The 25,257-nt window shown below is 39.4% G+C and overlaps 1 protein-coding gene across 1 annotated transcript in view; it reads left to right on the plus strand.

Annotated features, from left to right (window-relative positions):
* The first annotated feature begins 638 nt into the window (after positions 1 to 638).
* The window catches only part of LMBRD1 (LMBR1 domain containing 1), an 80,166-nt gene continuing 55,547 nt past the window's right edge, over positions 639 to 25,257 (plus strand). Inside the window, exons 1-5 of the mRNA XM_056343857.1 lie at positions 639 to 889; positions 1,370 to 1,546; positions 11,069 to 11,129; positions 21,410 to 21,504; positions 22,466 to 22,533. Of these exons, the coding sequence (XP_056199832.1) occupies positions 827 to 889; positions 1,370 to 1,546; positions 11,069 to 11,129; positions 21,410 to 21,504; positions 22,466 to 22,533 (464 nt within the window). The 5' untranslated portion in view covers positions 639 to 826. The remainder of the gene's footprint in view (positions 890 to 1,369; positions 1,547 to 11,068; positions 11,130 to 21,409; positions 21,505 to 22,465; positions 22,534 to 25,257) is intronic.

A 25,257-nucleotide genomic window follows, 5' to 3' on the forward strand; every position in this document is an offset into this window, starting at 1 on the left:
TCGGTGACGTCACGCCCAGGGCGGAGGCGTCAGGGCGGGAGGCCGCCCCCGCAGCGCCCCCGCAGCCCCCCCGCAGCCCGATGCGGGCGACGCTCCCAGCCCGCGCGGCTCCGCCTCCCAGTCTCGCGCGTGACAGCTACGGTCACCTGCGCCCCTCGCCCCGCCAAAGCGTCCCCGCGTGTGGCCGCGGGGCTGAGCGCCGCTGACGGAGCCCGCACACCTGGCGGGCAGCTCCGGGAAGCTGTACGTGACGTAGTGAAACATTTCGGGAACTTTTACAGAAAAAAAGCAACAATCCTACAGGGAGAGTGCCCGCCGCCTCTCGCTGCGTCCCCCCAAACCCCCTCTCCCGCTGCCCGCTAAGCGGGAGCCCCCACGGGCCGGGCAAACACGGAGAGCCCCACGCGGGAGCGGGGGTGAGGACACCCGGCCGCGGCCCCCGCCCCGCCCCCGCAGTGGTGCGGGGCATCCCCCTGCTGTGCCCTGCGCGCCCCGCTCCCGCTCCGCGACGCCGCGCTCGGTTGCGGGACGGCGGCGGAGCCCGGGCGTGGGAGGGGCCCCCGGCAGCGCGCGGCCGCTGGCTCGCGCCACCTCCCCCCACGTCACAGAGCGCTGCGGCGGGCGGTCCCTGCGTGCGGGCCCTCGCTGCTGCCCGCCGCGCCGGTGGCGGGACGCGCGGAGCGGACCAGCTGCTAATGTCACCTCACAAGCGCGTGACGCCGCTCCCGGCGCTCGCTACAGACAGTCCCCTCGGTGACGTGATACCCGCCCCGTTAAAAGTCCCCGCCTCGGGGGGGCGGGCACGCTTTTGCTGCCGGAAGCGAAGATGGCGGCGGCCGCCGCTTCCGAGCTGCTGACGGGATGGTGCCTCTTTGGCCTGGCGCTGCTGGTGAGAGCCGGCTGTCCCGCGGCTGGGGCTCGGCCGAGTCGTGCGGCTGCCCCAGTCCCCCCCTTCTCCTCCCCGGGGCTTGCGGGATCCCCGCCCTGCTCCCCGCCAGCCCTCCCGGGCCGGCTGTGCCTCCTGCCTCGGCCTGCGCCCCCGTCGCCCGGCCCGGTGTGGCAGCGCGCCCGCGGGGCAGAGCCCGAGCCGGCCGTGCGGGGCTCCCGCCGTCCTGGCGGCGCGATGGGCGCCGCCTGCTTGTGCGTTGGCTCGTCTGCTGTCCGCGCTGCGCTCGCAGCTGCTCGGGCTCTTAGCGAAGGCGCAAAGAGTGAATTGTGTGCGGTGACTGTAGTGCTGATGCACAGGACTCGGGTGAAAAGTGTGTTGATGTCATGGAGTGTGCCAGTCAGATACAGGGTCTGTTTTCAGTGCCTACTTTCTCACATCCTTATTATTCCACTCATGACTGTTTGTCCCTGCGTGTTTCAGGCCATTCTGATTTTCTGCTGGGTTTATGTGCGCAAGTACCAGAGTCGGCGGGAAAGCGAAGTGATTTCTACCATAACAGCGATCTTTGCGTTGGCAGTTGCTCTTATCTCATCAGCACTACTACCAGTGGATATCTTTTTGGTTTCATATATGAAAACCAAAAATGGTACGTTTAAGGTATGTACTCCTACAAATGTTATTCTCCTCAGAAGAAGTGTTTGCGTTGAGAGGATGTTCTTAAGTTGTCAATGTGTTTAAAACCCATGCTAATACCTGTTCCAGTCCCTGAGCTTTTTGGAAAGCTGGGAACTAGTACTGTGAACACAACACTCAGTTCTGTTTATTGTTTGAAATGGATTTCAGGTTTTACTTCTACTTATTTTTGACATTCTGCTCATTTCCAGGCACTTACTCCCTTTTGTGCTAAAAGGAGTGTGTATACCATACTGAAGATAAAAAGAAATCTCTTAAATGTTGCTTTTTAGTACACCGTAACGTGGCATTGTAGAATGGAATTTGTTGTCCCATTGTTCAAAACCAAACTGTGTTGCCCATTTGCAGTTTAAGATTATTTTGAGTGTCTCTTTTGCCAGTATTCTCTTATTCTGGATCTGAAACACTAAGACATAATTTTTTACTGTGTTAATCTGCCTATAATGCACAGCCTGAGTTAACAAGCACTTTTTTAAAAGAGGGAATGCTGGAAAAAAAAACCTTGGGGGAGGGGAATACATAGTATTTCTTCTTAACTGATACTGCCTTAACTGAACTAATATTTTAAAAAATTTAAACTGTAGGGGGTTGCTGTGCAAAATGTTCTTTGTGAGATGAGCGCTCATTGTAGTCAGCTCTACTGTGAGTTCTTCCCAAGACTTCAAGCATTGGCCTGTTTCATTTTCAAGGAAAGTTCTTGGTTCTTGAAGGTAGTGACCTAGTGTCTTTGGGAGGATACCGCTATTAAAAATGGGTTGAACTGGAGCATATTAATAATTTTAGTGAGAGCATCGTTTAGTTTGGAGCCTACCTGGATCTATTGTAAAAGATATGATCCTGAGACAAATGAGAGAGTGGGCAGATGTAAATGCCTGCACACTAGACTCAAACTGTATCCCCTTCTAGCCCCACTTCCAAAGGAAAACCTAGGTCATGCTAGATCTTTAGAACTAGCTTGCAGCCAATAGAATGCCTTTTGGCTGGTGCTCGTGTAAATGCAAGTCATAAGAAGCCTTTAGAATTGAACTGTGATGTGATTTTTATCATATTTATTGCTTAATGGCAGTGCAGAATAATTTAAGCTATTGTTCCATGTTATTGTTAAAAATTTGTGTCTTCAGACTTTGTTTGGAGTTAAAATGGGTAGAAAAGATGGAAGAGACCTTTCATATTTCACAATACTAGCAGTTCAATGAGAATACTGAGTATTTAGAAATATATTGAGCTTCGGTAGATAGAGAAATAATGCTTTAACTGGGCCCATCTGAAAAACGTACTTTTGCGGGGCACTGAGCAGAATTTTGTGTTGCAAAGGAGACCTGCTGTTAATGTATGCATCCTCTGATTTGAGAAACAAGCCTTTCAGGAGAGTAGGAGGTCAGATGTGGTCATGCACTCACTACAGTCTTATTCAAGGAAGTATGATTAATAGAAGGAAGATTTCTCAAAATACTGTTTTTCTTGAGCTAGATTTCTTTCTTAATGGCCACATGCTGTGGTGTGATGGCGTGGGTAGCTTCTGTTTAAAAATTATACCCAAAAGTAAGCTCTCATGCTTGTGGTAAAGCTTTTATTTCTTCAAAGTACCTTTTTCCCTGTGGTTCTGAGGGTGCTTGGTTCTGCTTAGTTCCTAATGTTGACCTGTTGAAATAAAATTGTTCTATATTGCCTTGCAGAAGAATTCTTCTTTCTCTTTTAAGGCTCAGCTAAATGAGTTTCTAGTTTTGCAATAATGACATGAGATCTTCTGATATTAATATGTTTGATCTAACACAAGTGTTGAAGTTGGGATATAGAAATATTAACATGGCTTTCCTCATAAAAGTTGAGTACATCTGAAGTCAGTTAGAACGCTTACACCTGTAACTAAACACAGAGCTTTATTGATTTGGTAATTTCAGTTTAGGAGTAATGTCAAGTTAAGAGGCTGACAGCATCTTAACATAAGGACTTCATGAATTGTTAAAGCTCTTGACACTGTCCTGGTCAACATGTGCTTTTCTGCTACTGCTTCACAAGTAGGACTGGATTTGGTTCAGAATATTTCCAAGAGGCTACTGCCGTTGCTCTGCATCATTCCTTCAAACCAAGCCCCTACAACTGGTACTGGGGTCTGAAGGACCATGACATGGGCAAGAATCCTTTGTTATTTTGGGTGGTCAGAGTGAGTCAAATCCTCATTAGACTCTTCTCAGTGAATTTTTGAGGCAGATCCAGGTAGCAGATGTGGATAATATTCTCTGTAGATATATCATTAGTTCATCAAAAAAACTTCCAACTGGATGATTTCAGACATATACCAAAAGAGTAGTGGCAGTTACCCAGGTCCTAGGTAAACAATTTTCTTTTGCTATATGTACTCTTCACCTCCCAACTGTAATTCCCAGTTATCAGAGATAAAAAAGTCAAAGATAATCGACTTAAAAGGAAGAGGTAATATATGTGGACTTCCAATTACTTTATAATGTGTCTGACCCTGTTAGTAAACTTGTAGATGTTCTTGAGGCTTTTCTCTGAACAAACTTCCAGCAAACTTGGAGAAGCATGCTAAAATAGCAGAGGTTAAACTGAAGGCACAGTGTGATGGGTCAAAGTTCTCGTTGTGAATTGTGTGTTTGGTGGCAGGTGAAGGTATGTGTCCTGGCTACAAGAATTGGTTTAATTGTCTGAAGTGTAGTACCCAGGGAGATCACCATTCTCTGAAGGCTGTCAAAATGATTCTGCTTTCTGGATACAGAAACACTTCAAATAGTGTTGTGTAGGCCTTCTTTACATCATGTGTTTTCAGGTGTCTTCCTTGACAGGGGCTGCTTACTATACCTTGGTCAGCCTTTGTTAAATCTGAGGTTTAATCCATTTCCACAGGACTGTTAAACTTAATATACTGTTTAAATAATACAGTTAAGGTTTTCTTTACTGTAAAGAAGTGGCTTGTGGCATTTTGCATCTGTTGCCTTGCCATATTTTGTGAGATTTATCAAATATGGTCCTAAGGCTTCTGTAGGGAGTGAATTGAGCCGTTTTGGTATAGAAGTTGTATGTGTGGTAGTTGTGTAGTCCCTTAGGAATGGAGCAGTGATACATGGACCTGAGTGGCTATTATGTACAAATAGAATTCATTGTGACAACACTTTTTCTAGAGGCTGGGATTACTTTGATTCATAGTGCTGTTAAGTAGGAAAGCATGCTTTTGGTTCTAGTACTAATCAAAAGAACTTCAGTACCTTGTAAGAAAATTCCTGATAATACTCACCAGCACCACTTATCTTGAAGGTTTTGACTATTTTCATTGACAGTGCTTTAGTTTATGTAATGGACTTCAAACGCATCCAGCTGGATCTGATCTGTTTGTTCTGAAAGCTTGTTTGATTTATGACAAGCACTTTAGAACAGAAAACCTCACCTTTGCTTAAAGACTTAAGATTGCTGCTGGAGCCCAAGACCTCTGGGTCTGACCTACAAGTCTGATAAACATAAAACATAGCTGATGTGGTCTTGTGACAGGAACACTGCTCGACACAATGATGTTATCATCACCAAGCTGTCTTTTTAAATCTGTTCTTGTTGCAGCAGAAGGCAGGGGAGACGGTGTGATATTTTTTTTTTTTTTTTTTTTAATGTACAGATACTTGCTACTATATGAAGCTAAAAGCCAGTGGCATTTTTTTCAGCCTGGTTTGAATACCTCACAAACCTTGGGTGTCTGTCTGAAAAGTTAAAAGCCTGTTGTGCCCTTAAGGATTCAGGGAGTAGCATCTGCTTAATGGGAGATCCTTTTTGCAGACCATTCTATTAAGACTGTTTTCTTCTTGGGGGAAGCTCATTATGTGGTTGCTCAGAATACAGAACCATTTATAAATGTCAGATTTCTTTATTCTAGAATGGTGTTAGCTGAGAAATCATCATCAACTGAGACCATGCTTCCTGTCCTGAGTAGGGATTGCTACTTGTGAAGTAACAGTACTTGGCCAAAATATTCATGGGAGCCAGATGTGGCTGAGGTATGCCTGTTTCTGGATGTTACCTTCCATCTGGCTGTCAAAATCCTGGCTCTGCCATGTTTTGGAGGTAACAGGCTGGAAGATCCAAGACCTGAACATGAAATTTCTTTATCTAAACATGCTGTGACCCACTCTTCAGTCTTTACTACTGTGTCTTTCTTTTGTTGGCTGTGTTGGGAGAGGCTAATCAGCACAATGACTGCTTCATCTACATTTGATTATATTAATGAATACTGAAATCTGGACTGTTACAGCACTTGAAGCTCTACCAAGGTACACCTGTGGAGAGTGGGAGCCCTCTTCACTGGGTACTCATGAAATTCTTGCAGGGTCCAGCAGTGACAGTAGAAATGTCCCCTTTAACAGGGACAAAAGAATGAAATTCATGGCTATTCCCTCACCAAAAAGTGGGGAAGGTCAGAAATGTCACATTAGCTTGTATGGCTTTTGTTTGGGGAAGTTTTCTGTACCATTTGAATAGTACTGTTCTGTTGAAGTATGTTAACGTAAGTCACTAACTGGATACAGTTATGGGGAGAAGGAAGACTCTGCTTAGTGATTACTGGGAGAGGCAAGTGTTCTTCGTAGCTTAATCACAATTATAAAATAAATCTTTTGAGGGAGCTTTGCTTTGGTTTTAGCATTCAGGTAAACTATAAGTGTCTTAAACTGCCTTTTTATATTCTTATTTACATAACAACATTTTACTAATCTATTTACTTCTTACACTTGTAAATGTATTTCAGTTTCCTGAATGCTTCATGGCTTGTGTTAAGGAATACTTAAGAATAGTAGCCTAATGTAGGTGAACATACTTGTTGATTTCTTTATCTATTGATACAGTGCATTGTTACAGGTATTTTAAAGGTAATAGGATGTATGCTTGCTAAACTGCATGGAACAAAATGGAGTACAGTAGAGTAGTTCAGAGTACATGAATTCTGCAGATCTGAAAAAGATTTGTGGTCACATTTTCACATCTTAAACCACTGTTGAAGGCAGTAATGAATTCTCACCTTCCTAACCTACTGTGCTTCTGAGGTGTTTCCTGTATATATTGTAATCTTAGGCCATAATGAATGGAGAAGAAAACAGACTAGATCTAGAGGCTGTCCAGATGAGCTCTCGACTGAGTCCTGGATGTTCTCATTCAGTAAATTCATATACCTATCTACCTGAAATATCAGTGCTGCTGCTGAGGGTGTCAACTCTGACACTAGGTAGCAGTGCTTCTTGCTTTTGACAAGACAGTGCTGCTGTCACTAGCTTTTGAAACAGCTCAGGTGAACTGGTTATTGCTTTTGAGTTGCTGATGTGTGCATATGGATAATTTGCCAATTAGAATAAGGATTTTTACCTCCTTAGTTTGTGTAAATGTGGGGCTTCAGCTGACATAATAGATATGATATACTATTAAATTGGCTTGCATTACAGATTCTTCTTGTGCAGAGTTTATAAATTCAGGCACATACACAATGGTGATGCATACATCTTTACATTAAAAGATGTAAGATGCAAGATATCTCAATATCTTAATATGCTGTAAGGTACGTTTCCTACTATTACTATAGTCCTGTACACAACTTAATTTGAGCAACAAAATGAAAAGAAATTACAATGTTTTATAACAGGATACAGATGTAGAACTTTGAGTGTTATTAATGCATTTCTGGTGTTGGAGGAGAGGCAGCTTTTTGGCAGTTAACCCCTGTTCAGTTTCAATTGCTAGCTAAATCTTCTGTAAAACAGCTGTGCCACTTAAACTTCAGGTCTTACTGTTGCTCTTCTTGCATATTCTTGGTTGGTGTGGGTTTTGGATGTCTCCATTGCTCATGGGAGAGACCTTTTCAAACACTTACTTGGAAGTAAATAGTGCCACCTGTTCAGTTAAGTCTTTCTTTTCCCTTAAGCGTAACTAAAGCAATGCATTTCCTTAACTTTTAACACTAGGCAATTTAAACACATCAATGTTCTGTGTTTGTTTTCATACAAATGCCTAGAAATGTTTCAGTTGAAATGCTGTTGGGCTTAAGCCTCACAGTCTTCAAAGACTGGGCTTATTGTGTACCTGCGGACACTTAAGGTCTTGTTTCTGTCCCTTCTGCTAAAATATTTTTCATCCTTTTATTGTTGTTGTTGATTAGATGACAAAATGCATGTGTACTTTTCTACTCAAATTCCAGTTGGATGGTAATCATTTATTTTGGACAGTGAACATCAAAAATTTAATGTCAAGTGGCCTGCTGGAAGTTATAATATAGTAATATGATGGAAGATGGTGCTGATTTTCTGAGATGCAAGGAAAAATGAAGTGTATGGTATGTCATCAAGCCCATATTCCATGAGAGTTTAGGCAGTTCTGAAAGAACTGATAAAGCAAGTCTTAAACTTTTAAAAGTCTTATTGTGTGTAGTCCTTAAGGAGTATGCTCACTTCCCTTTTTCATATGCTCTGTACCATTGCATGCATTTTACAACAACTGAAAGGTGTTTAGTTTACCAGTTTGAAAAAAGCCTGCGCATGGAAATTGGAAGGAGCTTTGACAGTACTGGATCTTTCTTCACCTATTCAGTAATGCTGGGTGGCTCCAATAGCTAGCTTGTGAAGAATTTTGTTCCTGGATAACTACTTTCTTGATCTTGACTACACAAAGGTTGGATCCCACAAGACTTGAACAATTCTGGAATACGTTCAAGCTGTACAGATGGGTTTAGACCTCTGGATTCAATCCCTGAGTTTGTCTGCCAACCATCATGTTACAAAACATTTAGTTTCCATAAACCAATAGTTCCTCTCAAGGAGAAGAAAGGGACTGGGGGCAAGAATTTGACTTGAGCCTTCTGGCTAGTTGCAGTTACCAACATAGCTGCAGTTGTATTTCCCTTCTATTCTCTGAGTGTATCCCCAGGATGGAGTAATGCAGTTCTGAAAGATAGGCTTTTACTGTTCAAATAAGGCATATCAATGCTGTTACATTTGGAGCTTTAGGATCTGAATCTTAACATGTATACATGCATCTCCTGCAGTTCTGTGGAAAGATTTGAGATATGTTACTCTACTAATATCTCTCGAGAGTTGTGGCTTCTTGATTAGTATGATTTTTGGATAGGGACTTCAGGAAAAGTCTGCCCCTTGGTATTATGTAAAGATATTCGGTGCTTAGGCCAGAAACTCAAGACTGGATGCAGTTAGTGTCTAAGCTCTGCTAGTATGTGTAGTATCAAGTAGAAAAAAGTTACTGATTTAGGATACTATTTTTTTCTGAAGCTAACTTGAGCATTCATGTAATGCAAGTCTTGGTCAAACTAAAGTAAAGGCTTATACTTCTGAAGAAGGAGATGATGGCTTAAATTGGGTGGATAAGTAATAAAAATAAGTTTGTAAGCTACAACTGAGCACTATAAAAAGCTATTTGCCAATCTCGTGTCCAAGTACTGTTGCGTCTGTATACACAGATTTTAGTCATAGCTGTTCTGTGATCGAAGTCCTGTGTATATCATGCACTGTGTACTGTGTCCAGCTCTGTGGCCCACAGTACAAGCCAGAGTTGTTAGAGCAGGGCCACAAAAATGGCCGGAGGGCTGGAGTACCTCTCATGAAGAGAGACTGAGAGAGTTGGGGTTGTTCAGTCTGGAGAAGGCTCCAGGGAGACCTTATTGCAATCCTTCAATATACGAAGAGGGCTTATAAGAAAGATGGAGAAATGCTTTTGACCAGAGCCTGTAGTGACAGGACAAGGGGCAATAGATTTAAACTGAAATAAGGTAGATTTACATTGGACATGAAGGCGTGGTTTTGTCGCGAGACTATGTAACAGGTTACCCAGAGGAGTTGTGGATGACCCATTGCTGGAAGTGTTCAAGGTCAGGCTGGACAGAGCTTTTAGCAACCTGATCTAGATGACCCTGCCTGTGGTAGGGGGGTTGGACTATCTGATCTTTGAAGGTCCCTTTCAACCCAAAGCATTCAATGATTATCTTAAGAGACCCTGTTATAAAGATACTGCGGGAATTACACAACACACTAGAGAGCTGCCAAAACTACTTGATGTTCTTTCTGGTCTGTAAAATCTTCCCTGTATGAAACTGTCCTATGCTTCTTCCTATATGCCCAGTCATTTACACCTACTAGTGCTCTGTAGCCAGTAATTCTTTAGAACTGCATTTTTTTAATATCTATCTCCATGTATTTGTGTTCTTTAATAAGTGATTCTCTTGTAGTGCTGCCAAGTAGAGAAGTTAACAGGAAGTGAAGTACTGTAGAGGTTTTCAGAAGAATATGGATCTTTATATGCTATTCATATTTAGGCTTGAAAAATAGATGTTTGATACCTTAGAAAGGGCCATCTGTACAGAATGAATTTCTTCCCGATTTGGAAGCCTAACAAAGTAAATTCTGTTGATCAAATTTGACTCTGCCCTATCTATTGAGTTTCATCCAGAAAACATTTTTACCTTGATTCTGTGTCATCTTTTTAGAAGGTGTCTCTAAATTCCAGTTTGTGTGTGACTGACATTCAGTAATGTGGATATTGGCCTCAAGTGGGATTTTGGGGCTGCTTTTTTAGCAATTCTCAGTGTCAGCCTTACTGATGTGAAACTAATGCTTTTTTGATTGAGAGGTATTGACTTCAAAATGAGTGGATCCTTGACTTGATTGGGTCCCTCCACTAATGCTTTGCACGTGCATATTTTCTAAAGAGTTGCAAAGCAGATGTAAATGTGTTAATTATAAAATTAAATCCAATGCATCCAACTACTGTGCTGAGCGACTCATACAACTTAGTTGTCTGTGCAGTCTTTTTTTAAAGTACCACGCTGCTTCCAAGCCTACCATTATGTTAGGTTTTGTAGAAGACTCATCCTGAGGACAGCTATGTCCCTGCAAGGACTTGACTTTGAAGCTTAGTGTCAACTGCAATGCTCAGAGCCCAGAAAAAAGGGCTAGAACTGCAAATAACCATATATCCAGTTGTCTTACAAAATATTTTGAAGAACTGTTCAGGCTGAGCTTCAGACTCGGTAGCTGCTTTGTCTGATATGTAGAAAAAAAAGTTTAGTAAAGACAGTTGTTTTGAGTGCCACTTAAATACTAAGTATAGAAGAAAAATTGTTAGCTGCTAGAAATGATATTCACTAAAATTATATTTCAGTTGTGTGTTGCAAATGTAATGTGTAGTAACTAAGAATTCTTAATCTGGGGGGAAAATAATAAAGCTTTAAATACACGGCTAACAGCCAAAGTGAGTACAAGCAGCAGGGATCAGTGCAGTGTCTTTCCCCTGAAATGCAGCACACTCCTTAATTGTCTTTGTTAGGTGAATTAGTTCTAACTTAAGTTCAGCACTTAAAATGGGTGAACTAGGTGCTTAATGCTTTTCCGTAGGCATTTCATATAAGCAGTTTTTTCAGTAATAGAAGAACGCTATTGAATGAACTGTTCCTTTGTTTCATTTGTGTTGAATGCTTCTATCCTTTATTGCTAGGATTGGGCTGATGCTAATGTTTCAAGACAAATTGAAGACACTGTACTTTATGGATATTACAGTAAGTATTTTTAACTTCTAACTTTTGATTATATTTTTTCAATTAATAGGACCTTTAAGTGAAGGCATGAAGTTTTTAGTGGTTGTACTGGGTTATGCCCTTTTGGTTAAACATTATTCTTAGTGCCCTTCAGTGAATTTACTACTTTTTTTTTTTTTTTTTACATTCAAGACCCCCCCCCAGAAGTGCAAGTATATGGAAGACCAATTCTTGAAAATGTTAATGGCTTCTGTCATATAATTTACTGTTAACATGTTTCCTCTGTGTGTATTCAGAGGGCCACTTAGGGAGATACGTGGTTTTGCTGTAACTTTTATGGTAGTTAACATATGCAGCAGTGTGAAACCTGTCTACTGTGTATAAAGTTAGTTGCAACACTTGTGTCTTAAGTGTTCACATTCAGCAACTACCGTATTCAAAGTAACAGCTGCTGTGAAGGACCATGAAGGAGTTGATTTGAGTGGTAATCCTCAACAGAACTGAAGCAAAAATTTAACTGAAATATAATAAAATAACTGCTCACAAAACCTCTCCAGTTCTATATCAGTTTTAGTTGTCCTTATGGAACTTATGAAAAATTCTACTACTGATGAATATGTGTTGGGGTAGCTGTAGAGGAGTGATGCTTATCTCAGTTGGAGTGAAATGCCTGCCTTGGTCAGTGATACAAACTCAGAGGTAGTTGCCTGCTTTTGGTCACACTTCTGAAGCCTTGGTGTGTTTTTGTTGTTTTTTTTTCCTCTTGGAATACTGTGGGGTTGGCTCTTTTGAATATATATATATATATATTTTTAGATCAGGAAATAATTGGTTCTAAGTAGTAGACTTTTTTTTTAAGTTACAGAATACTTACTGCCTGCCAGTAATACCACAAAACTGCACATTCTAGTTTCTGTTGCTAAGTGAAGCCTAAAGCCAAAAGTAGTAAGGAAATTCTCTATTTTCAACTCTTTACATACTAGTTAATCTTCCAGAAAGATTCTTTGCTATAGGATAGTGGAATTGCTTTGCATTTGCTTTCTATTCTTGGTAGGTCTTGTTTAACAACCCAAGAATTTCACAACTCCTAAGTGGGATAGTCTTCAAACTCTTCTGTGGACCACTTTCTATAGATTTGTGTGATGGATGCGTTTCTATAAGATGTTTTAGGCTAACTGAGTCTCTCTTTAAAGCAAGATGTCTCTTGGTAAATCCTGAACTAATTTTTGGAGCAGATCTGACCTTAAACTTGAAAAACTGCTTTTGTTTTTGGCTCATCTTGACAGGTCTACTTGAAAATTTGTAGGACTAATATTTTATTTCATAGCATATCCTCCAGATGGTGGTAGAGACTTATAGATGGTTTTAAAATTATTTTTCTTTAGTGATCTTAATTTGAGGATTTGATGCATGTTTTTAGAACAAGAGATAGACTGAAGCGAACAGTAATAGGTAACCTCTCTTTCAGAAGTCTCTATCATTCCTGTATAAAAACACAACTTAATGCCTCTCCTGCATCATCAGGTTCGGTCCCCTGCTGCCATTGCACAGCATAGTGACATGAAAGCTGAGAAGGAATAAGTTAAACAACTTTTCCAGTCTTGCATAATACTATTCCTTTTTTTCTCTTCATACCTTCTTATATAAGTATTTGGTCTTGGCATAGCTTTTTGTTTTCAGTTATTTTAAATAAACAGAATGAGCAGAACTGAAATCTTCCTTGGTACTTAAGACAGTACAGGTATTCATGTCCTTATCTCTCCTGAAAATGCAGCATTAACTATATAGCTCTTACTTGCCTCCTGTAGCTGTATTGGCAACTTACAGTATGAATAATGGGTGCTTAGGTCACTGTCTTTCAAACCAAGTAACTTCTAATTGTAGCAAGAATTTTGGAGGCAGTGCTTTAACTGATGTTGTAGTTAAGGATTACTATCTGGTTTGCAATGTACTGGAAAAGCTGTCACTAAATATAGAAAAGTGCCCCCTCCCCCCCCCCCCCCCCCCCCCCCAGCCCCAAGTTGTTAGTCCCCATGAACGATGCTCTCATACCCAGCTGATTTCTTGGCTAGGCATATAAAGTAGAGTGGCTTTGTACTGGTAGAATGATAAATGAGGTAACTTTCAGAATGAAGCTTGAAAGAACTGTATTTTGAAGTGGGACTTCAGCAGCCTAAAAGCTTTATTTAGGAAACCAGTCTACTGATCACTTTGAAGCCATAGTGGCTTAGTGTGTTAATTCTCATAAAACACAACTGTGGTGAATGTATCTGCCAGTGCTAGAATGATCAGTGGTTGGCAGATGCTCTAAAACAGCATGTCAGCTTGTGTTGGGAAGGAAAAACCTTTTCAGAAAGGGTTATAATTGGAAACTGTCCAACAGTCTCCTCTGTACCACAAAGAATCAAGCTGAAACAATTGACAGTAGCCTGGAGCTGTGTTCTGTAGCTCTTCCTCTAGTAAGTAAATCCCACTTATTGGAGTGAGCTTGATGTTCAGTGTCCTTTGGTGAAGTTTTTTGCGACTTGTGAAAGGATGACAGTAGATACCAGTCTTCCTGTGAGGTAGGCTAAGATCTCTTGACCTGCATGTGTTAAGTGTCTCCCAACTATAGTCTAGCAAGGACTGTCTGGTAAATTCTACAGGGATTTCTTTGAGTGTGCTTTAAAGTCTGTGCTAAACTTCCAATTTTCTGTTTATTTTTTCTTACAGAAGCATTTTCTTAGGTCAGCAGTAATTATTGTCTGGTGTATCCTGAGTAAGCATTCATTCAAAATAGTACTTGGTATAAATTGGATAATTTCTGCATGGACTTCTGTCTGCTTACTGCAAGTGTTTGATACTGACTCATTGACACAAGCACCTTGGGCTTCTAGGAATTAGTAGGCAGAAGTCAAATGCAGCTACATGTTCTCATGGTCTGGTCCTAGGGGAAGACATGCCAAATACTGTGGAAGACTTGCATATCTGTACTTGACTAATATTGTGGAGTTACATCTATAGAAACATTCTCCTAATAAGCGTGGGTTTTTTTTTTAAAAAAGAAGCAATTTGCCAGAACATAAATTGAAAGTTTGTTGTAGTATTGACACTGTGATGAACTGCTTTAAGTGTCCTGTTTCAAACAAGTGTCTGACTTGAAATTCACTCCTGTTTTGTATTCCTTAACTTTCACTGAGGAAAAGATGTCTGTTCTTGCAGTCTTGATGAAAAATTGTTTTAAAAAGTTTTTAGTTAGATGTGAGAATAATACATTTGGGAAGAAACACTCATCTTAGACTTTCTGAAGTAGCTTGTGACTTCTCAGCAGAAGTGAAGGAATGTATAATAAAGCATCATTTTAAGCAATTTACTGGTATTGCTGTTATGTGATGCACCAGTATATGATACTGTCTGGAAGAGCAGAAGTTTTATGTGTTGGAAGAGAATTCTGATAATACAATATATTCTTGAGCCTCCTGTAGCCTTTAAAAGGGAGATAAAGAACTATGTTGATCTTGGATACTTTACTTGCAGTCTTCCTACTTGAAGATACTTTGGCTCCTCTTAGCTACTGCATTTTGCTATTCTTTGTATTTCCTAGTTTGCTCTTGAATACTACTAGAAAAAAAATGCCAAAACATAATGAAGGGACCATTGCTGTAATTTATTGAAGAGTATTACCAGGCCTAACTTTCTCATAGAAAAGTTGTCTTTGTATTGATATGGTGCAAAACAGCAGAAAATTAGTTGTTTTGACTTGAGAGGAATTGCTGTCTGAGAAACATCTTTAAAACAAACCAACCTTTCCAAGGAATTTTTGCTGAAGATTGTGTAGACTCTGGGGCAGGAACCATTGTTATGCTGGCAATACAGTGAAGCAGTCTTCCAGTGGTAGTGCTTCAAGCTTCTGATATGACCCAGAAAAACATTTTGAAACTGAAGTTGGACCTCTGAACCAGAGAAAAGAGCAGTCCCCGAGTTAAAACCAAAGTCCACCAAAGTGCAATAATGAAAGCCAAGGCAGTCTGTCATGCCACAGGGGATTTACAGGTAAGGGAGTATCTTTGTTACTTAGTTGACTGGCTGTTTGCTGCTGCAAGACCTTTGAGGCTGAAGGTTAGCTTTCCAGGGAATAATCAGGCCCTTTAGTGGGCAGAACAACAAGCCCCTGGATAACTAACTTCTACGAGCTCATGAAAGCTGCTGCTCTTGCTTTTTCATAATTTCTGAAAAATAAAATTCCAAAACCAGCTAAGTCTCCTGTCTTGTTGATAGGAACTTTGCCAAATCTTTTAAAGTTTCCTTTGTAGTATAATAGGAAGAACAAGTTTTACTACTTTAACTGTGTGAGCTATAAACTTAATGTTCTAACTAAAAAATTCTCACAAGCAGTTTTTAAGACTTCATGTGATGGATGAATGTAAAGGTCTATCTTAGAATGATTTTGCTTGGGAAAAAGTAAATACAAAGCTGTTTTCAAGTTTTTTTCTTCTTTGTTTAGTCCTAAAAAATTACTGTGGTAACAAGGTTTTGCAACAGAGCAAATAGCAGAGCTGATTTATGCTACTACATTTAAATAAAGTTACCCTCAATTAGTAATATTAAACTTTGTTTTTGAAATGCGTTGAAAGCCTGTAACTTCTAGAAAGCACATTTCAGGTGAACTTAAGGACCAAGTGCCAACAGACCATTCATGATGGATAGAAAATTCTGGAACGAGTCTCGTGCTGAATCTTGTGTATGCGAATTCTGTGTCAGAGTTGATACAGAGTATACTATTAAGGCTTAAGGCTTTTAATACAAAACATCTGTTATAAATCAGCGCTGGCTGAGAGCTTCAGTCCTTTCAATAAAGCACAAATTTGAAGGAATTAAATAATTAATGGCTTCAAATGTCTGTAGGACTGAAAACTGCAACTGAAGTTGATTGTTCTGCACTTCAGGTGGCGGTGACAACCTGACAGGCTTAAGGTATTAGTCTCTACTTGGGGATTTCCCAAGGTCTTCAGAGAACCCCCAAGGAGAACCATTATAGCTCTACAGATCTGCTGACATCCACGGTTGAGTTGGCAGAAACAAAGGTTTAGCTGCACCTGGAATTAACTTGGCTCAATTCTTGTAGTCAGTAGCTTAAATAGTGAGAAGTATCACTTAAGTATTAAAGCTAGATACTCTCTTGAAATGGAACTGCAATATTTGTGCTAGAAGGGGCCCTGTTTCCAGCAGTATGCTAGCGTGCTTTATGCTCCCCTGCTTGAGCCATTGTTGGCATTTGGTGGATGCTTGTGGTATGCTAACTCAGATTTCAAAATCGGTAGAAATTAACTTTGACTTACGGAAGTGCTGAGGTTGGAAAGGGAGCTCTGGAGATAATCTAGTTCAATAATGCTCCCTATTCACAGCAGCTCATTTGTGCTAGTCTCCAGTTGGATTCTGAATATTTCAAAGAATGAAGACTCTACTGTTTTTTAGAGAAGCCTGTTCCAGTTTCTGACTGCAGGCAGAATAAAAGTTCTTGTTTAAATGTAAATTCCTATATTTCAGTTTGTGCTCATTCCTGTTTTATCCTTTCCCTGGGCACTGCTAAGAAGTCTACCACAGTCTTTAGTCCCACACAGTATTTATTTGCATGGATAAGATCCTGCCAAAGCTGCCTTTTCTCCAGGCTGAACAGTCCCAGCTGCCTCAGATGCTCAAGCCTTTAATCATTGTTGTTGTTTGCTTTACTCCCCAGTATGTGTGCATCTTGTACTGGGAAGCGTAGAACTAGGCAGGGCACTCCAATTCTGAAGTGCTGGTGAGACTGCATTGAGTCAAGGGAAATAATTACCTTCATTTGGTTGTGACGTTCTTCTTAATGGAGGCCAAGGTGTTGTTGACCACCTGTGCTGCAAAATTTCTAAATTGGCGGCTCTTTGCCAGTGTGTGATGAGTTCAGGTGACCTAGCACAGTGTCTAGCAGGCACTGGAGCTGGTGCAAAGAAGAGTTTTAATATGACAGGTGAATGCTGGAAAAGGGGAAGTGGGATCCCTCTGTAGATCAGTTATGATTTGCCTCCTAATGCTCACTGAGTAAGGCATTTCAGCCTCTGAGTGCTGTGGTCAAGTAAATAAGATTCTGTTTTTTCTTTTGTTACTTGTGTGGAATACTAAGGTGCTTTATGATCTGCTTCTCAAGTGCTTATTGTCAGAAGTAAACAGTTATGCCTGAATATGTTAGGTGTACTTATGAAGTCTTGAACTCATGTAAAACCCATGTATTTAATCTTTAACTTGGAAACACAATCTAGCTCTGTAGTATGGCTTTTGCTTATTCCTTAAGAGTCAAGAATGGATTATGGGGTAGAGGAGATTGAATCTAGAAGCAATTCCTGTGGTATACTTCATGTGCTGAGTTTCAGCTTGAGGGATTTAGTTTAGCTAAAGATCAAGCCAAATGTGATAAAAAATTGATGTAATCGTATTTTTTAGATGTTGGTGAAAATGAAAGCTTTTCCACAGAAGTAACTGCCTGAGCAAGTTCAGACGAATCTTCGATATCCAGTTACTACTGCTCTGAGTATCCTGTAGTTGCTTATCAGTGCTGCAACAGCATCAGTCTTCTGCTAGCTCTTTGATGCCACTTGCCTACTTGAAATGGGCTCATTTTGAGTAGGAAAAGGGAGTAGGACAGGATGCTGCAGTGATGGCTGGCTGTGGAGTCCTAAAGGCTGAAACTGCAGGAAGGTTTGCATGCTTTTTCTAAATGTCTCCTCCTTTTGCCACCATTGAGAGGACATTACTTGCTTGACAAACTATTGGTCTGACTCCACTTTTTCATTCTGCAGTGATTTTTACAGGATTGTTATGTTTTTTCCAAACTTAATATGAGAATTGCAGAAATGGAAGGATGCTTTATTAGCAAAGGCTTGCAGAAGTAAACCTTACTAGATTCTTTCACTAGTTTAATAGCCAGTACAGTCCCTTTTTAAGAAATTGTAGGGCTTAAGCTGATAGTTCTATGTGAAGGGCATTAACTTGATATGATCTGGAATGAGACTAAATCATGGGAATCAATCTTTGTAACATACTTCTGTAGATAGTGTGCAGCTGGCTAGGTAGCTATTTCATGTAGCTTGCTAATCAGCTTTTAGATAAGTTTTAATTGGTTTAGCAGTATTTGAAACTTTTTTACTGTATCTTGCTAATTTGAAAATAAATATATCTTTGAGATGTTGCTTGGCTTTTTGAAATAAAGACTAGAAGCTACCTCTCGCTCTTTTCAAGAAGTTGAGCGGCATTTTCTTGTACTTGACTTTCCTTCAGAGTTGACTGTGGCTATTCAGGTAATTTTCTAAAAAACAACTCAATTGCTACCAAGTAAGCTTTAAGGCAGTTGTAGCGTTTTGGATTGATAGTTGAGGGAAGAGTATACAAAAGGAAGTGGGTAATACATCAAGCCAGCTTGTTAGTAATTTGAAGCTTCAAAAGCAGGCTTAGTGGAATTTCTAAAAGGTTTGATCCTTCATCATGCCTTGTTTTACCCTATTTTCCAAAATATTCAACACTCTCCTCCATCATATTGAAAAAATCTAGGCTAAACTCTTCCCTATTGTTTAACAATATGTCATGTCAGCAGGAGAACCAGTATGGATTTTTTCGTAATTTGATAAATTCCTGGCAAGAACTTGGATTCAGTTGAGTGAACTGACTTCACAGGAAGTACTGTTATTTAACCTTTTGGTAAGGCTAATCTGGGTAGTAATTTTTTTTGTTTAAAATTGACAATTAAGAGAAGCTTATAGATGTTAACTTCAAAGGTATGAAACTTAGGGTTTTGAGAGCTTTGTGCAATATTATATATAGAGCTGCTTAGACTTGCACGTAAGCTTGATTTTAATTTTAAAACAATTGATTTTAATTCACTTGATTTTAATTTTAAAACAATATCATAAACATTGTTATCCTACAAGCCATTGGATGTGGAAAAGGAAATGAGTTTGAAGAAATTGGAGTATAACTGGTGGTAGCCATGTGTAGTTCAATAGAAATTAAATCTTACTGAATGAAAATACCTTGTTTTGGTGTGTCCTTGATCTAGTTTTACATGAACTCTGCATATAGCAACGTATTACTGAAATGATGGATTTGGAGAACAGGTAACCCTAACCCTAAACAGGTATAGTCATTTTTCTGACTGCTTTTGTGGAAGTTAGATCTGATATGTAAAAATACTTGAATTCAGCCACTTGGCATGTAAAGCCCTCTGTATTCACATGTTTATCATATTGAACTGTTACAGCTTCTGTAAAGGTTTTGTTTTGTAGAATTGCCTCTGATGTCAGCTTTACTGTAATGGCTTAAGCTTGCTCATTCCCCATTTGAGTTGAGAGGCACCACTTAGTCTGGAAGTTTGGAATAGATGACTTTTGGAAATACATCGTATTATCTTGGCAACTGACTTGTCAGAAAGCTAAACACTTCTGACAGTCCTTTGAAAGCTGAATACAGTGATATTAATAGCAGTATGTGAAGACGTTTTTGGTAGTATTTCTTGAACAGAGTATGCTGAAGTTAATACAGTAGAACTTGGAAGGGAGGATGTTTTCTGTGCTTGCAGTGACCTCTATGGGCTGATTATTTTGATCTGTAATTAATGATGCATGTAACTTGCCTGATTTACTGGCACAGTACGGTGTAGTTTTAGAACTCACCCAAAAATGAGACGCTAGATTAGAGAGACTTGATTTCTGAAAGCATTCACAATATTGACGGGGTTTGAGTACTGTTCTAGAAGCTCTAAGAATCCTATATTTCAGGGTTGAAATTTTAAGGTATCTTAGAGCCCTGAATTTTATGCTCTTGGCAAATGTGAGAAAGTTTGAGCTAACCAAGAACTTGCTCTGTTTGTTACGTTGCCAAACTAGCTCAGCACTCTAAACAGCATATACCTCTTAATATCTGGAAATATTTTTCCAAAGAATGAATTCTGTTTAGAAATTTCTCATTCAAATTTAGGTTCTAGGTGTTGATATTTATTTGGGTTGTACACCACCTTCAGTAAAAATACTGAGGTAGATTTCTTTGAAGCACATGGATACCGTAAGGAGTGCACTAGCCAAGATAGGAGGCAACAAACTTAAGTTGGGGTGATTGTATTGGTTAGAGTTGAGAAGGCACTAGTTATGCAAAATGAGGCAAAGATTAAAAATAGTCAAAGACCACAGGATTTGTGTGGCCCTGGGTATTTTTACTCACTCACTTGAGGGGGTGATTTTTGTACTTGCACAAGGAGTCTTGGTTGGGTGGTAGTTTGAACATTTTGAGGGCTTGGTTAACTAGGATACCTTTCTCATGGGGTACAAATACTGTTACATGGTGCTTGACAGTTTTTAGTTTCCTGGTAGACTTCTGAAACATTCATAGTATAAGACATTTGGATTTATTAAAGGATTTTGCTAAATAATGAAGTCCTAAAAAGTATGTAGCATCTTATAACAGGGCACTGAAGTCTGTAACTTTAAATTCTTGATATGAAATTGATCTCTTCCCTTCATAGCTCTAGCTAATCAGTCCAATTGATTTTTGAATGGCTTAATGTCTTCAAACTTGCCAATTAGTATTTGTGAAGACTAATGTGTTAGTTTAACCCTTCACTTAAGTTAAACTAGCTGGTTTAAAGTCTCTTAAGTTCACCTGTGCATCAAAGTAATAGAGCAGTATAACTGTTTTGATTTAGTGGCTACTCAGCTAAATGTATGTGAAGATCTCCAATTAGTCCCCCCCTTAAAAAAAAGGGTTGGTAAATGATGCTATATTGCTATGGCTTGTCCTGTTTTGTGAATTGATGTCATCAATAACAGAACCATGCATTCCATGTATAACATACTTAGATTAGTAGTAGAACATCCCCTGAAATGGTGTCCAGTGATCAAAATATCTTCAAACTTGTTATATTTTTGTATACCTTTTTTTATGAACAACTTATTAGGTGGCATAGCTTGCTTTATTCACTATACTGTATGCTACCTCTTCCCCAGTGTGCTAGTCCTGTATATCACCTGCAGGCAGATAATTACTTTTAGACTTTTTACCACTGCTGACTTGAAGTTGTATCTGTAAATCCTTAGTCTGAAATAGCTGATTCTACAAGTCCTGAGTTCAGAAAACAGTAATAGTTGATATGCTGGCTAGTAAATTTTATTAACTTCAATGCGTTAAATTAGTAAGAGCTAGAATGAGAGAAAACTAATGTTTTATTCTTTCCTTTGAGTTGCTATGCAGTAAATGAAGTACCAATGTAACTTTGTCTCTTCACTTAATTACATTCTTTCTCCTAGCTTTGTACTCCATCATACTGTTCTGTGTCTTTCTGTGGATTCCCTTTGTCTATTTCTATTATGAAGAGAAGGAAGATGATGGCAACACATGCTCAGTAAGTTCACTGTAGCAAATGCACTAGTAGTGAAAACACAAAGGAATACAGGCAAAAATGAAAGCAAGAACCATTGTCTAACTTGAATACTACAATGTTAATAGCATTTCTAAGTCTGTTACTACAGTTCCTTTAAAATATTGAGGCAGCTCTTAACACTGTAGTCTAAGCAGTGTGGTCTCATGTGAAATGAAACTTCAGTGAGATAAGTAATTAGCATCTGTATTGCCATGAATTCTCTTTGCTGCATACAAATTCCTTCGAGCCTGATTTCATATACAGAAGGTTAAAACTTCTTACATTAGATTTTCCTTAGAATTAAAAACATGTATGAAAAGGTTTTTGAAGTAGAAGGTGGACAGATTATACTGAGAGAGACACTAAATTTGTGTATCTTCCTTGTAGCATTTGCATTTTTTTCTTCTAGTAGGCAGTAGTAATGTACCTGAAGCTAGTACTTGGTTATTTTTGTAATGCATTGATGAATTTTGATGTGCACGACATACCAAGAAATGCAGTAAATGCATGTCAGTAAGGTGCTAACTTCTCAAATTAAATGCTTCTCTCAATGAGTCTTTTATTTGTGATCACTTCCCCCTCTATTCAGTTCTAACTTTAACATGAGAAAAACTCAAAAATCTTATTACTAATGCTTTATATTATGTCTATGATTAGAAGTATTTTTTATTTGCACTGAACAAATGTACCCTGTCTTCTGGCCACAGCTGCTCAAGTGCATAGTTTGATGGAAGCATAATTCAGTGTAATTGTTCATAGCTCTCAAACTATGAGACTCTTCAAGAATAATGTATACTTACGACCTATCTAAAACTACTTATATGTTCTGTGGAGGTTCTTTTGTAGAACACCTGTTATGCTAAGTATGCTTTGCCATAACTTGTTGGATAAACGCCTTTTAGATTTATTTTATGTTAATATATTACCTTTCTCTTTAATACAGCAGGTTAAAACTGCACTCAAATATACTCTGGGGTTCATCACAATTTGTGCAGTTCTTCTCTTAATTGGGTAAGTATTTGTATTAAACATTAACAGGGCGTATACTAAATAGAACCCCAAACAGAATTTTGTTCTGTGCAAGATCAAAAAAATAGATTATGGTGCACTCAATCTGTATAATGAATATCTAGCTTAATCCCTATTAGGGTTTAAATATTCTAATAATTATGTACCTGAAAAATAAACGTTTAACTGGAAGCTAAAATAGTTTTCTTCATTGTGGAGGTACTCGTGCTTCTGCTTGATTGTGCAGTGTGAATGTCTACCAAGGATATGATGGCTGTGATACAGTTGTATTGATATCTGCGTACACAAGGAATAAAATAATTGTGCTCGTGTTTTTTGCTGCTATCAAATGCTTTTTTTGGACATCCCAAAACCGCTTTTAGGAATATGAATTGATGTTCAGTGTTCAGTACTTCACTAAATGGAAGTGTTCTGTGAAGGACACAAGTATAGTGTGGGGTTAACCACATAACGGTGCCTTGTATGGTGAATGTTTTGCGGGTACTTGTTTGAAAGGCAGGCATTACTGAAGTGGGTAACTTGTTTGCAGCAAGTGCTGTTATTCTGAAACTCTGAGCAGTATTACAAATTTAAGATCACTGTTAAGCATGACATGCACACCAATATTGAATGTTCCTAATGTATGCTGTGTCGTAAGCTTTTTGGCATTTTGACTGCAGCATTGAAGTTGGTAAAACTTACAAAATATATGCTAAAATTATCTATATCCAAGTACCGAAGTGTGAAGTAGAAACCAGAGTGAAATTAATGCTTCTAATTGTATACTGCCTTACTGGAATTTTCTAGAAATGTACCTTGTGTTCTATCAAAACTAAGTAGTATATCCTTTCAATTAAAATTTATGCATTTGCTATTATGAGAGACTAAAGGAATTTGAGTTAGCTTAATTATAATCTAGAAATATTACTAAAGCTTCTGACAAAAAGAGATTCTCTGACTGGTGGCTCACATCGTGGCGTATATATGCACTATATAATATATCCAGTTGAGACAATTTTGCAGTATCTACAGTAGCTGTCAGCTGAATCCGCAGTAGCTGTAAGCATGTTTGACCCTCGCTTCCAGTAAGATGGAACTTGATTCTTGACTTCCTCATTGTCTTCTGTGTTCTTAGGCTTGTTCTTTAAAGTCTTCACACCTTATAAATTACAGTGGCTTCCACAATCCCCCTCTGATACTGTGCCATATGACAGTGAGATGGACTTGCAAACCAGACAGTTGTAGTACTTGGCCTGGGACTAAGTTAGTTACTGAACAGTGCTTCTCCACAGGTATGGTCTTGAAACTCACTGATCAAAACAGCTGGAGTATTTGCTGCAGGGAGGCAGGACTGTGTTACTTATAGGTATTGTACTTACAGGTATTTCTGGGTTCTAACTGGAATAATTTTTCTGCTGTTGCACACATGAGGTTGCTTGTTTTCAAGATGATAATGATTAAATAGTAGCATCATCCTAAAACCCTTTGAATAGAAAAGCACCCTTGATACTTAAGATGCTGCTGCGGAAGAATATAATTCTTGTCTGTCCCCTTTAAGGGAAACTACAGTACTTAACATCTCTGTTTATAAGGAAGCAAATAAGGTGACTGTGCTGAAGAAAAATGTGAACTTTGGTTCTAGTGTAGTAGTAAATAGTGGGTGTAGTTGTTCATGTACGTTTGTTATGAAGAAGTTACTTATTTTGGTTAGCCAACTGACTGCACAGCAAGGGCAAAGAGCACCCTCAGAAGTCCCAGTGTGATAGGAAAGAGATAGAAGTGTTGGAGCTGAAGCTTCTACATGGATGGCCCAACTGAATGTGGTAGTGAAGACGAGTCTTGCAGTGCTGCCTATACAGTAGCAGATTTTCTTATTGGTGGTCGAGATCACACCAACATTAAAACAGACTGGAATTTTATGTACTGGATTTAATTTTAGGAGGCTAGTCTTAATGGACTAGAACACTCGTGCACACAGGTTACAATAGCAAGAGGAGTTGGGGTAATTCCCGTTAAGCGCCTAGCAGATAGTCTATCTTCTTGCGCTTACATGACTAGTGTTTTGTATTGAGACAACCTCTGTCCTGATTGATTTTTAGGAAGTAATCTGTATAATTGGAACAGGTCAATAAATAGCTCGGTTCCTTTAAAGACAGGTCTGCACAAGAAGTCCCTATCTCTTTCTTGGTCAGCAGTCCTCAAAGAAACTGTAAAAGTTGTGTTAAGCTTGCTATGTTGTTCTTACCCAGATGTTTACCTTGCCCCAATAGAGATCTATGTGACTATTTTGGGAAACATGGTATCTGTTTTGTGCCAGATGACCTTGGAGGTTTTTTCAAAGATGATAACACAGCTCAATCAGCAGGATTCTGTTGTGTAAATTGTTAGCAGGAGTAGTGTATTCTTGTTGTCTTCTGCACATTTTTGCCACACCTGAGGCTTTGTATGTCTGCAGTAGCACTCAAATGCTCTGCACACAAGTAACCTTGTGCAGAGTACCATTAAAAGCAAATTAATAGGATAAATTTGTACTGGGCTACTTGGAACTAATGTTTACTTGTAATGCCTTCCCCTTACAAACTATCTTCTTTGCTTGAATATGGTTTATTTACTCTAAATGTCATGTGCTGGAGCCAAGGGACTAGAGATACTACTGTCTATGTTAAGGCAAACTTATACAGTGTCTGGTTTGAACTAAAATGCTTGCTTTTGAGGCTAATGAATGTT

The sequence above is a fragment of the Falco biarmicus genome, chromosome 6, assembly GCF_023638135.1.
Source record: "Falco biarmicus isolate bFalBia1 chromosome 6, bFalBia1.pri, whole genome shotgun sequence".
NCBI classification, from domain to species: domain Eukaryota; kingdom Metazoa; phylum Chordata; class Aves; order Falconiformes; family Falconidae; genus Falco; species Falco biarmicus.